The following is a 13,802-nucleotide window of genomic DNA, read 5'->3' as shown; positions in this document are numbered from 1 at the left end:
GACATTTTAGAAATCATCTAGTATTCTCTTGTCATGGGTGTTTTGGTTGAACTTTGGAGAGCATCTTTATTTTTATTATTACCACACACTATCCCGTTACACGTATGTAGTACTTCATGGAACAAACTAGCATATAAGCTGTTAGATAGCATTATAACCATCTTTACCTAGAGGCAGAAGGCATGCAGAAAGAAGTCTTCACTTGGCAATAAGCAGATTATATAACTAGGATCTAGAAAAGAACATGAAAAGGGCCACATCTGAATTGTACCTCTATCATTGAATTAAAGTCAACTCCGCTATCTTGGATTATGAGAGTCTTAAACCTGGAAAGTTGAACATAGAGGATGAAGAACAAGGAAGTTCTTGGCAAATTTTTTGTTTTATAAATCACATAATTTGCTTTTAAACATTTTGGTAAGGCAATTAGACCCTCTTCTATCCAGAAACTATTTTAAGCTACTTATATAGTAAGAATGGGTTCATATGCTTGTGACATCCAAATGTCTTTAGCAAAACAAATAAAAAATATTTTACTGGTCATTATTAAGTATGCCAGGGACAGGTTGGTAGTTTAGCATTAGCCATTGATGTGCTTTCATGGAGATAGCAATAAGTCGCTGTGAGCATTTTTTTTTTTGGCTTTTTGATCTTTTCCTTCTTTTCATTTTTCCAGCAGTATGACTGTGATTTACTTTGTTGTAAAAAATATTTGTAATAAATACTTCTATATTCTCTTCTTCTCTTCTCCTCTCCTTTTCATTTAATTCTCCCTTTGGGGAAGAGCAGAAAGATGCTTTCATTTAGGTCTTGCTTGGACAAGAAGTACCTAATAGTACTTGCAACCCCCTGGAAATGGATGGAGCCTGAGACAGCCCAGAACAGGTGTTAGATAACTTGTTTGAAGATAGCCTTTGTTGCTCCAGTTTATTCCTACCCAGTTAATTTTTTAAAAAATCAACCAGCAGTGGGCACAATCAGATTATATATCTTCGATGCCTCTCCGTCAATTGTATGACCCTAACAATACAGGTCATTTGCTGCAGCAGATCTGGTCTTCTCGTTTTCATCAAGGATACCTAAAAGTGTACATAAACCATTCTTATGAAGATTACCATCAAGATAACTCAGTCCAACTGTTCAGTTCTCTCAGGATGGTAGTAGCCAAAGTCTCTCAGTAATTTTCTTCTGGAAATATTCTCTACAGTATATCTCTTGCACAAAATATCCAGGGTTAAACTCTTTTTCATAAACATCTCTTACCATTTCTCCATGACACTTAAATCATTCGATCTCTCGTGGAGAAAATTCTCTTTGGCCTTTCCCCTTGTGTCTCTCACTGTCTCTCTCCAGCCATGACAGTTTGACAGTCCCCACAAAGATAGTTAAACTACCCCCCCCCCAAATTCCATTCTTTCTTTAAAATAGGCTAACAGCATTCAAAGCCTCTGTGGGATGGGATAGTGAATCTGGGTGCACATGTTAGAAAATTAGTAGTCTCATAGAAGGAACAACAACAAAAAAGAATGAGAATAGAAATCCCAAATAAAAACCACCATATCTGGGAATAATTTACACTTTGATTAAAAATGTACTTTAACAAAACAATGATATAATGACTTATTTTCTCTCTTAGCTTTTGATCTCTTTTCATTTGCAATATTGATAATTTCCTCCACGATTTATGGTTGTCAAGATATGTGTCCTAATTGTTAGTTCTCTCTGCATCAACTTTGTAGCCATCTCCCTTATGTCTTTGTTACAATACAATAATAGCCCATCACATTAATACCCCATGTATGTGTTTTTAGCCCCTCTCTCATTAATTCTTTGATATTTTTATTATATTGTTACATATATAAATATACACACATGCATATATATGGTTTCTAGTTTTTTGTTGTTGTCATGCATATAGATAATGTGTTTTTATACAGCCAGGTCTTTCTGTTGCTTGCTTTTATAAAATCCTGTAGCTATTATCTTAGCAATGAGATCACAGGTCAAAGGATACGGTCAGTTTTGTACCTCATTGTACCAGTGAAGATTTCCCCAAGAGTGCCATTCTCGATATTCCTCTACATATGTATACATACATGTTGTTCTTCTCTGATGAAATGTCCTCCTTTAGGGCAGAAATTGCTTCATGTTGTCTTTGGATACCCCAGAGTCTGGCACAGTGCTTATTATTGTTATTATTATTATCAAGCAGGAGCTTAATAAATTCTAATTAAAAGGGGCAGCTGGGTAGCTCAGTGGATTGAGAGCCAGGTCTAGAGACAGGAGGTTCTAGGTTCAAATCTGACCCCAGACCCTTCCTAGCTGTGTGACCCTGGGCAAGTCACTTAACCTCATTGCCTAGCCCTTACCCCTCTTCTGCCTTAGATCCAATACAGTATTGACTCCAAGACGGAAGTTAAAGGTTTATTTAAAAAAAGCTAATTGATTGACTAATGGACCCTCACAATCTGGCCAATATTGAATCGATCACTTTTACCTATTTTGGTTAATTTGGTGGGTTTTTAGTCTTCTCTTTACCTTTCTCAGATTATTGAAGGATTTGGATAGTTACATAAAGATTTTCAGAGAAGGAAGAGCAAGCCTGGGTTAGTTGCCACCAGTTTCTCAGTCATTATTATTATTATTATTATTATTATTTTGGTAAAAGCATCATCTAGAATCTTCCCATAGTGCAAAAACCTCCCATTTCTTGGAACACATTAAAAGTCAATTCCTGAGCGCCTTTGTAAATTGTGTCCCCACCAGCACAGACTTGTTCTAGATGTGTCTATCCATCTGGTCTGTCCTCCATGCCCCTTTCTTGTTCTGCTTGCTTGGTTAATGAGGTGCATGGGGTCCAAGTGGGGAGTCTCCATTGTCCTCACCGCTGAGAATAGGGCCCAGTCAGAAGGCCAGGAGATCCCATTTTCTGTTTTGCTATTTGCCTTCCTTCTGATTTTATCTCCAAGTTGACTTAGATGATGTAGCTTGGCTAGATCTCCTGCCATCCTCAGCACAGTCATATTCTCTTCCATTGCTCTATTTTTGTTGTCTTCCTCCAGCGAATTGTGAAAGTGAACTTGGACTAAACCAGTCTTCTGCGTGGCTGTTTTTGGTTGGGCTACTGTTTGCCAGCCAACGTGGATTGGGGGCTCTTTGGCCTCCTCCTGGAAGAGACTGTTTCCTATACGGTTAAGCATCTCTTAGCTCTTCCAGCTCTGGGCGCCTCCACTTCCCTTTGGGTGTCCTTGCAACTCCTTTGTGAATTCCCAGATGCTGTTTAGACCCCCTTTTATCTGTGTCTCTTTTGATATCGGTAGCCTATTTAAGCAGGGCAGGCTGAAGCTGCTGTAATCACACGCATTGTCTTGAGTTTTCTTCTAATTTGACATTTATTTTGACCCCTTTGCTTATGCCAGTTATAATAATGTGAATAATAAGGGTAAACGTTGACAGACCACTTCAAGATTTGCAAAGCACATTACAGATATTATAGAAGTTGACCCTGCCAACAACCATATGATGTAATCATCCTCATTTTTACAGAGGAGGAAACAGAGACACAAAAGAGTGATTTGCTCAGCGTTGCAGAGTTTGTGTCTAAGGAAGGGTTCACATTCAAGTCTTCTGAACTTCAAGACTCACACTCCATCCCACTGGCTCACCCATAACCTGACTGCACTCAAAGAATTGGTCCTGAAACAATTGAAATGTCCCCAAGCTATAATCAGGTTCAAATTTTTGTGATGCCATTTGGGGCTTCTCACACCCAGAGCATCATTATTCTCTTTCAAAAGAGGATTTTTTTTTGATTTGCCAACTTAATTCCTGATCCAAAACAATTTTTTCTAGTATCTGGTGTTCAGTAAATACCCGTGCCACAGCCACTTTCACATCCATAACCCCGAGGGTGCAAGTACGTCACCTTAGCTCAGAGATCATTGTCATGGGTTCCCTAGAACCTCCCCGTGGAGGGGTAAGCCCGTGTGGGCATCGCCAAGCAAGCTGCCCCAGCTACGCAAGGGGACATCTCTCACGATTGTCTTTGGAGCCAATGTAGTGACTAGAGTGCTGGCTGGGGAGGCAAGATGCTGCCTCAGATGCGTGCCGGCCGGGTGACTCAACCTTTCCTACCTCTGATCTCCTCGCCCATTAAGGAAAGACTGTTGGCCTCATTGATCTCTAAGATTCCTTCCAACTCTAAAATCTATGATTCTGTGAACTGTCCGGATGTTTTTTTTCCTCCTTTATGAAATGTCTGCCTTCAAGGAGCTTCTATTCTATTACGGAAAGCATCAGCTCCCTTTTAAATATATATATAAAGAGAATAGAAGGTAAATTGGAAGAAGGCCAGGGATGCGCTAGCCCCTGAAGTCAGTCTTTCTTGGGCTGAATCACACGTTGCTGATGGACCTTCTTTTTCTTTTTCTGTCTCTAGATTGATCTTCAGACATTCCTCACCCTTACAGATCAGGATTTAAAGGAACTGGGGATTACAACCTTTGGGGCCAGAAGGAAAATGCTGCTCGCCATCTCAGGTAACTATGAGAAAGCTAGCAGGCTTCCAGGATGCCCCTAGACCTGGGATGTCATTGATACGGGTACAGATGGCCACCTATCCGTGCCTGGCCCTTCTCTGGGGATCCTTACAGTACCGGCTGTCCAGATTCGGAGCTCACAGAATAGGTGCTGGCATCTGGCCGATTCTCTTCCGTCGTCATTGTCTTCTGGGTCTGCTGTTGTTTATATAAAGTGTAATGTGCCAAGAGAATCCCTAAACCCTGAAATCTAAGCACTTGTCTTTCAAAATGTGATTTCCTTGTAATAGACCTCCTCAGAAATACCTACCGAGGAGAGGGGGTTTATGCATGGAAAAAGGTAGGTGTGGGAAAACCTGTGTGTGAATGCTTTTCCTGGTGGCTGTTTTGTGTCCTGGGCAGTGACTTAAGAACTTCAGATTTCTTTAGAGACGCCAGGCGTCTGGTCTGCGCACTGCCTCGCACTGAACCTGAGGAAAAGGGCCTGGCTACGTCTTGGGACTCGACAGAGACGGGAGTCCGAAAGCTTTGTGTTTTGGGGTTCTGACGTACAGCTTGGCATGTTGGTGTCCAACAGGCAGTCACAAGAGGAAGGAAGAGAATGGCTTTCAGATCTATCCCATGAGAACCGTTAGCACTCCACCATAGAGAACCGAGTCAGGTCTCCGCCAGTGCCACAGAAGGACGTACTGGCTGTTTTGTTGTCTTGGAAGGTCTCTGGGGTGGGTGGAATGTGATTTGGTGGTGAGTCTGGAGGCTGTAAATACATCTGGGGGCAGCGTAAGGAGGCCTGGAGTCAAAGAGGTCGCTTTTTCAAGATTTCCGCATGAAAGTCTTGAGGTTGAAACTCCACCTTGGAGCTTCTTCCTCACCCAAAGTAAAGGAGGAAAACCCCAACAACTGAGGAAAGCTGCTTCAGTGGGGACCATCTTCTTCTTCACAATACTGCTCTTGAGGTACAGTCTGAGAGAGATCCCCAGCCTGAACCCGCTGCTCCCAGCTTCTGCTCTTGACCTGCTGGAAGTCTTCTCTTTGTCAGGTTGCCGAGGCATTGCAGTCATTGGGCTCTCCAGATAGTACAAGCATCTGCTTTGGGTTGAGCACTGGAGGGCTGGCTATGCAGTGAGCATGTCCATGAATCCTTAATTGGATCAGCACCAGGGAGAAAAGGTTCGAGGTGTAAGTAGTGGAAAGAGTCAAAGGAACTGGGTTCCAGTCCTGATTCGGATGCCAGCTTTGTGAGGATGGACGAGTCACCTCGGGAATGAGGAGTCTGGGCTAGAGGGCCTGGGAGGTCTGGGATCCAGAGACCATCCCTGGCTAGGTGAGCTTAGGCAAGTCTCTTCAGCTCCCTGGGATGTGAGATAAGAGGACGGTACTGCCGAGTCCCTGAGGGCCCTTTAGGCTCTGTCTGTGCTCCTCGGAAAGTGTTCTGTCATTCCATATGATGACATATGAATCAGCACTTTAGTCTTGGGCAAATGGCGTTTTCCTTTTATTGGAGGGGGGGAGAAAAGACACCCCAAACAATCAGACTCTTCTCTTGGAGTGTCCTGCCTGACTGTAGACAGTTCTCCTTCTCAACTTCTTTTGTGGTTTGTAATCAATCTAATGAACCCTGAAGAGGAGCCCTTGCACAGAGATGAGCTGAGTAAGTGGGAGGAGTGCCCGGCTCTCACCTTTTATGACATGGGAAGGCAAGCTTGATGACTCCTTAAAATGTGGGGAAACTCAAGCCCTGCAGCGTCTCTGCTGCTCCTGATGTGTTGGCTCGGCCCTGCCGTCCTGTGGCATGAGCCAGAGCAGCGTGGAACCCTGCCCCATTTTTTTGGTGGATGAGGGACTCGGAAAGCGTTTGTAGTTTCTGCTCCCACTAGGGGCCCAGGAAAAGTCACTGCTTAATGGAGTGAAGAACTCCCTGGCCAAGGCTCTGGGGCTTGTGGCCTGGGAAGTGGCCCCACTGTGCTCTCCCACTGGTCACCAGTTCCTGGAAGCATTGTGTCTTTCCCCAAAGAGACCTTGACTTTTCCGTGGCCCCTGGGAGAGCCATCGGGGTTCCCATCTTGGGGAGCCCCACAGGGACATTCAGAGGTGCTCATCAGCTTCTGAGGGGAGTTGAGGGTTTGAGTCAGACCCTGCTCTTGAAGGCCCAGCTAACATGATGGAGACACTTTCTTGAGGTGTGACTTGTTTTCCTTGGAGAACTCACCCACAAACTTAGTGATGCCTTTTGCCCCCTGGCACCGGAGCTGCCCTGGGAAACCACAATCCCAAAGGCTTCTCTGTTCAGCCTAGCCTGTCTGAGAGGAAAGTTGATGGATGGGGGGGGGCGGCCCCAAGGACTTTGTTTCCACTTGATTCAAGGTGGCCACGTTTCCGTGTTGACCTTTGATGTTGAAAGCTAGGTAAAATGGAGGTGGGCCATAGGGAGATCTGGGGTTCTGTGTGATCTTAGGCAAGGCACTTCTCTTGGCCTCAGTTCCCCCTTCTGTAAAAAGAAGGCCCTCCCATCTGGGAAGAAAAAAAAGATCTGGGGCTAGAAGACCCCAAAAGTATGGATTCTAGGGCAGATGAGTAGTGAGGCCTGGGCACTGGGGGTTAAGGACTTGCCCAGGGTCACATAGCTAGGAAGTGTCTGAGGCTAGATTTGAACCCAGGAACCTCCTGTTTCTTTTCACACTTTTAATTAAAGACAAAGAAAATTAAAGCTTTTGTAGTGCCATCATAACCCATTTAAGTTTCCTTGTAAAATCAAAACTACGTTATTTAAGACATTGGTAGCCACTGGCCCTCTGCCTAGCGAGGGACCCAGCGAAAGCGCAGGCTTCCCTCCCCAGCCTCAGTCAGATCTAACATCTCCCGCCCTATTCTTTTAGTTTGTGACTCTGGTCAGATGCGCAACAAGATCCTGAGGGCGGCCAGGATTGTGTGACCCTTGGAAATGCAAGGACGAAAGGTTGGTATTCTCCTCCCCTCAGCTTTGCTGGAAACAGAAACATAGGAAGAGATTGCTTTTAAAAATGAAAGAAAAAGCAGCTCACTGTCAGGGCTTAACCTGCTGTCATCTATCCAAAAGGCTTTCCCCCATGACTTCTGATGTGTTGGGGGTTTGAGGATATCAGAGTGGCCGAGCACCTTGAAAAGACTGCCAGCCTTGGCCCTGGCCTGGGTGCTCTCGAAGACCCCAGGGACGAGGCATTTCTCGGCACGATCCTCGAGGTGGCCGATGCTAGTTTGTTCAGATGACGTCTGTAGTGTCTCTACTGGACTGTCTTGTTTTTCAGAGGTTTCCAGGTGCTTCGTGCCAGGGGAAGGATGTGGCCAGTGGAGAAATAAGTCAAGTTCTCCTCGTGGCCCCCTTTGACTTTCTCCCAATACCCACTTCCAATCCCCGGCCCCAGTGAATGCAATGGAAGCCATTCCCACAAATGCATCCTCCTTGGGGCTAAGGCTTGGGGCCAGTGTGACCTCAAGCTTTTTGACACTGTAGAGTCAGTGGACTCAGGCTCTAGAGAAGTCAGGAAGCCTAGGCTCTCCTGGTTCTCTGGAAATTAGCCATCCACTAACCTCTATGAGCCTTGGTATCCCCTTTTGTCAAATGCGATGAAGACTAAGAATAGTGATCCTGCCAGCTTCCTAGGGTGGTCTGGAGAGTTAATGATGTATTTATTCATTCACACATTCAGCAGATGCTTACTAGAGAGGCAGAGTGGCTTGGGGGAAGGAGGTAAGGAGGGAAGGGGAGAGAGAGACAGACAGACAGACAGACAGGCAGAGTTAGTTCTGCTTGGATTCAGGAAGATGTGGGACCTTGGACAAGTCACTTTCTTCTATAAAAAGGGAACGCAAAGAATGGCTTTTTCCACTATGGCTTGTTCCGAGGATCAAATGAGATCATGTCTGTTCAGTTCTTTGCATCCTTAGTAGCATGAGCTGTAGTGATTATAACCGTGAAGCAGACCCTATGTGTGATGCCCAGGATGGCACATTAGAACGGTCTAACATTCTCTGTGCAAATTCAAGTGGCCTTTCTCCCACCGTGGCCATCCTCTGTCAGAATCATAGACTCTTACAGGTAGGAGGTACTTCAGAGGTTTTACGTCCCCTCCCCCCTTGAGCAAGAATCCTTTTAACAGTCTCTCCAACAAGTGTTCCCATCCGGTTTTGGCTTGCAAGAATCCCCATCAATGAGAAGGTCACTACCTTCCTGGCAGTCCGTACACTCCATTTGGGTTCAGCACTACTTAAACCAGCATCCCTGATTCACCATGAGGGTGGTTTGGCTCAGGAGAGTGAAGGTGGGGTTAGAGGGGCCATTTTCTTGAGCCCCATCAGTGGTCCCTCCAATCTGTGGTTGCCAATCCCTAGGGGTACTGGAGGAGGAATTGCCAGGCATCTGCAAACCTCCTTGTTCCCGCCATCTTGCTAAGCGACTTAACTTCGTACCATCTATTGCCTGAGCAAGTCATGCCTTGTCCATAGTAAAGGTTACGACTTTTCAAATGGGCATCTAGCCTGCTGGGATGAGTCAAACACAAAGCTTGTGCTAAAGCCTTATTAAATCTAGAGAAGCTGTTGAAAAATTCCCATTTTGTGTCCTCCAGCAGTGGGCTGGGAGAGGGAGAGTGACTGTGAAATTTCTTAAACTTAAAAAGGGTCTCAGATGGTTGGGTGTTAGAGTGGAGACCAGTTTTGAGCGTGACAGTAGAAGCCCTCATCCAGGAGAATTCTGCCATCCAGCCCCACACTTTGTCTTCTGGTCTCTCTCCTCGCAAGCTGGCCTTGGAGGCAGGAAGATCGAGGTCAAGGCATGGACACCTCTGACAGAACCAGGGGGACCCTGGCCAAGACATATGTAACCTCTTAGTGCCTCTGGTTGCTCTCCTGAGAGTACAGATGGCAGAGAGAAGGGGTGATCCTGGAATTTTCTCATTGGGACTTCCCTAAGTGGGTAAAATCACCCAACCCACTCTGGATTTGGAAACAAGGTCCCCTCCATGATTTTCTGTCTTTGAGGCACATGTAGTTAGTTGGCCCAGTTGTTGGGTAGAAAGAAATGACTGAAGTCATTCCGTGAAAAAATCATCATGTGCTTCATTTAAAGTAGGAATTATTCTGGGAAGATGGTGGCTTAGATGGAGCAAATCTTAAAACCTCTGCACCCCTAGAGGGGCAGCTGGGTAGCTCAGTGGAGTGAGAGTCAGGCCTAGAGACAGGAGGTCCTAGGTTCAAACCCGGCCTCAGCCACTTCCCAGCTGTGTGACCCTGGGCAAGTCACTTGACCCCCATTGCCCACCCTTACCAATCTTCCACCTATGAGACAATACACCGAAGTACAAGGGTTTAAAAAAAATTAAAAAAAAAACAACAAAACCTCTGCACCCCTACACACTGAGATAGAAAACAATGCGCTTCGAGAAAAAAGAGGAACAAATCTAACAAGGGACAGAGCAGGGGGAAACCTACTGCTGCACAGCTAAAGAGGTAAGCTAAGAAAAAGGCTTCAATTCTTGAACTGTTGGGTCTGAAGGTATAGAAGAGGATTCCCAGGACGCCTCCCCCACGTGCTGTGCGGAATCTCCAGTGGCCCCTGAAATCTCAGGGTGGATGGACTCAGAGGCCTGGAGAGAGGGCCTTGCTGGAGCTGGACTCGGGGAGTTAACACAGGCAATGGAGAGGTGACTGGAAGAGAAAACCAGAGAAACACAGCAGAAATGCCTGGAAGAAGGAGGCTTTGAGAGAGCCAAGCCTCAGACCACTGACCACTTGGCTTCCTCACACCAAGATAGAGAACAAAGGGCTTCTAGAGGAAAGAAAACCAGATCAAACACAAGGACAGCAGTGCAGGGAGATCCCACTGTTGGACAGCTCAGCAAAAACACTCCTCCTTGTCCCCCCACTTTTTTTTTTGTTTTTTGTTTTTCTCATCTCCAGGTTTTAGTCTCGAGGCAGATTAAGAAGTACAGACTAATCCAATCAATACAGGCTAAATATCAATAATTGGAAAGACAAGAAATCTTCAGAGGGCCGAGAAAGTAACTACAAATCTCCATTGCCAGCTGAGGGAAGATCTTTCATCAAAGATCATTAAATACATCTGCTCAAACTAGCGGAACAAAAAAAGTAAAAAAAAATATGAGTAAACAACAGAAAAAGAGAAAAGAAATGACATTTGACAGCTTCTTTCAAGGAAGTGGAAAGAGAGCAAATGAAATAGAAATAGAAGAGTTCCAGCGAATTGGACACAGGCTTTGGAAGATCTCAAAATTCAATTAACTCAAGAACTTCAGGAACTAAATAAGCAATCGAGAGAGGCAAGAGAGGCTGAAGACAAACAAGAAAATAAAATCTTAAAAGCCAGAATTGGCCAGCTTGAAAATGAAGCAAAAAAGGCAAAAGATGATCTACAAAGAAAATCAGACCAGAAGGAGAAGGATGACCAAAAAGCCAGGGATGAAATTCAGTCTTTAAAAAATAGAGCTCAACAACTAGAAACAAATGATTTCACAAGGCAGCAAGAATATATAAAACAAAATTTTAAAAAAAATGAAAAATTTGAGGAGAATATGAAACACCTCATTGATTCAACCAAAGATCTGGAGAACAGAGCTAGAAGAGACAATTTAAGAATTATTGGTTTACCAAAACATCATGATAAAAGAAAAAATTTAGACATCATCCTACAAGAAATAATCAGAGACAACTGCCCTGACATGCTTGAACAAGAGGGAAAAGTGGAAATTGAAAGAATCCTCAGATCACCTCCTACATTTAATCCACAACTGAAAACTTCCAGGAATATTATAGCCATATTTAAAAACTATCAGACCAAGGAAAAAATATTACAAGCTGCTAAAAAGAAGTCATTCAGATATCAGGGAATCACAGTTAGGATAACACAGGATCTGGCTGCATCTACATTGAAGGACCAGAAGGCATGGAACACAGTATTCCAGAAAGCAAGAGAACTGGGTCTACAACCAAGAATCAACTAGCCAGCAAAACTGACTATATTATTGCAGGGGAAAGTATGGTTATTCAATAAAATTGAGGATTTCCAAGCATTCAGAAAGAAAAAACCGGACTTAAACAGAGAATTTGCTGCCCAAACACAGAACTCAAGAGAATCACCATAAGGTAATTAAGAGAATGGGGGGAGGGGAAAAATCTTTTCTTTAAGGGACCTAATAAGTTCAATCAATTTAGATCCCAAGAAGAAAAGGAGATATTGTCAAATATTCAAAATTGTTATTACCAATAGGGTAACTAGATGAAGTTTACATAGAGGTAACAGTGACAAACAGTATAGGATGAAATGTCAAACGATATATATGTATATATATATGTGTGTGTGTGTGTGTGTGTGTGTGTGTGTGTATGCATGTATGTATGTATACAAAACTAGAGGGGGAGGGATAGAAGGTAATATTAAGAAAAATGGGAATACAAACAAAATGGAGTAAATTTATATTCCATAAAGAAGCACGTGGGGCCAACAGGGAAGAATAAAAATAAACTGTAAGGGTAAAGATGTTGGAGAGAGGAAATATTTAATACTTAAGTGCATTGAAATCAACTTAAAGAGGGAAGAACAATCAGATCCATTGGGGCAGAGAATTGATTCACACCCTATAGAGAGGTAGAAGGGTAACAAAAGGACTGGTGGAAAGGGAAGTAACACTAGGAAGGGAGAAGGCATGGGTAGGGTAGCTTAAAAAGATCCTAAAGAAGAATAAGAGGGGAATAAGAAGGGAGAGGGGAAAAAGGGAAATACAATAAGGGAGGGGATATGGGGAACTGATTAAAAACAAAACACTGGTATAGAAGGAAATAGTGAAAGAAGAAAGGACAGGACAAGGAGAGAGAATCAAAATGTCTGGGAATACACAGTTGATAATTATAACTCTGAATGTGAATGGGATGAACTTGCCCATAACACGGAAGCAAATAGCAGAGTGGATTAGAAACCAAAATCCTACCATATGTTGTCTACAAGAAACACACATGAGGCAAGCAGACATACATAGAGTAAAAATGAAAGGATAGAGTAAAATCTATGGGGCTTCAAATGAGAAAAAGAAGGCAGGGGTTTCCATCATGATCTCTGAAAGAGCCAAAGTAAAAATAGATATGGTTAAAAGAGATAGGGAAGGTAACTACATCCTAATAAAAGACAGCATAAACAATGATGAAATATCAGTACTCAACCAAACGGTATAGCTTCCAAATTTCTAAAGGAGAAGCTAGTGGAGCTCAAGGATGAAATAGATAGCAAAACTATACTAGTGAGGGACCTCAACCTTTCCCTAACAGATCTAGATAAATCAAATTAAAAAATGAATCAGAAAGAGATAAGAGAGGTGAACGAAACCCTAGAAAAATTAAGAGTTAGTAGATATGTGGAGAAAAATAAATAGGGACAAAAAGGAATACACCTTCTTTTCAGTTATCACATGGAACATTCAAAGAGATAGACCATGTAATAGGGCATAGAAACATGGCAAACATGCAAAAAAGCAAAAATAATAAATGCAACCTTATCAGATCATAATGCAATAAAAATAGTTATTAGTAAGAATATATGGAGAGGCAAACCAAAAACTAAGTGGAAATTAAATAATATGATTCTCCAAAATAATTTAGTGAAAGAATAAATCATAGAAACAATTAGTAATTTCATTGAAGACAATGACAATGATGAGACTTCTTACCCAAATCTATGGGATGCAGCCAAAGCAGTTCTAAGGGGAAAATTTATATCACTGAGTGCATATATTAATAAATTAGGGAGGGCAGAGATTAATGAGTTGGGTATGCAACTTAAAAAACTAGAAAATGAAGAAATTAAAAATCCTCAGATGAAAACTAAATTAGAAATACTAAAAATCAAAGGAGAAATGAATAAAACCGAAAGTAAAAACTATTGAATTAATAAATAAGACTAGAAGCTGGTATTTTGAAAAAACAGATAAAATAGACAAAGTACTGGTAAATCTAATAAAAAAGGAAAGAAGAAAACCAAATTAACAGTATCAAAGATGAAAAGGGAGACTTCACCTCTAATGAAGAGGAAATTAAAGCAATCATTAAAAAGTATTTTGCCCAATTATATGGCAATAAATATAGCAATCTAGGTGATATGGATGAATATTTACAAAAATATAAATTACCTAGATTAACAGCAGAAGAAATAGAATACTTAAATAATCCCATATCAGAAAAAGAAATTGAACAAGCCATCAAAGAACTCCCTAAGAAAAAATC

General features: G+C 42.7%; 1 protein-coding gene across 1 annotated transcript in view; it reads left to right on the top strand.

Annotated features, from left to right (window-relative positions):
• The window catches only part of BICC1 (BicC family RNA binding protein 1), a 228,461-nt gene extending 217,950 nt beyond the window's left edge, over positions 1-10,511 (top strand). Inside the window, exons 20-22 of the mRNA XM_044659220.1 lie at positions 4,439-4,538; positions 7,415-7,494; positions 10,473-10,511. Coding sequence (XP_044515155.1) covers positions 4,439-4,538; positions 7,415-7,470 — 156 coding nt within the window. The 3' untranslated portion in view covers positions 7,471-7,494; positions 10,473-10,511. The remainder of the gene's footprint in view (positions 1-4,438; positions 4,539-7,414; positions 7,495-10,472) is intronic.
• The last annotated feature ends 3,291 nt before the right edge of the window (positions 10,512-13,802 follow it).

Source organism: Gracilinanus agilis, chromosome 2 (assembly GCF_016433145.1).
Source record: "Gracilinanus agilis isolate LMUSP501 chromosome 2, AgileGrace, whole genome shotgun sequence".
Classification (NCBI taxonomy): domain Eukaryota; kingdom Metazoa; phylum Chordata; class Mammalia; order Didelphimorphia; family Didelphidae; genus Gracilinanus; species Gracilinanus agilis.
Note: the sequence above shows the minus strand (reverse complement) of the source record. Positions and strands in the feature narration are given on the sequence as shown.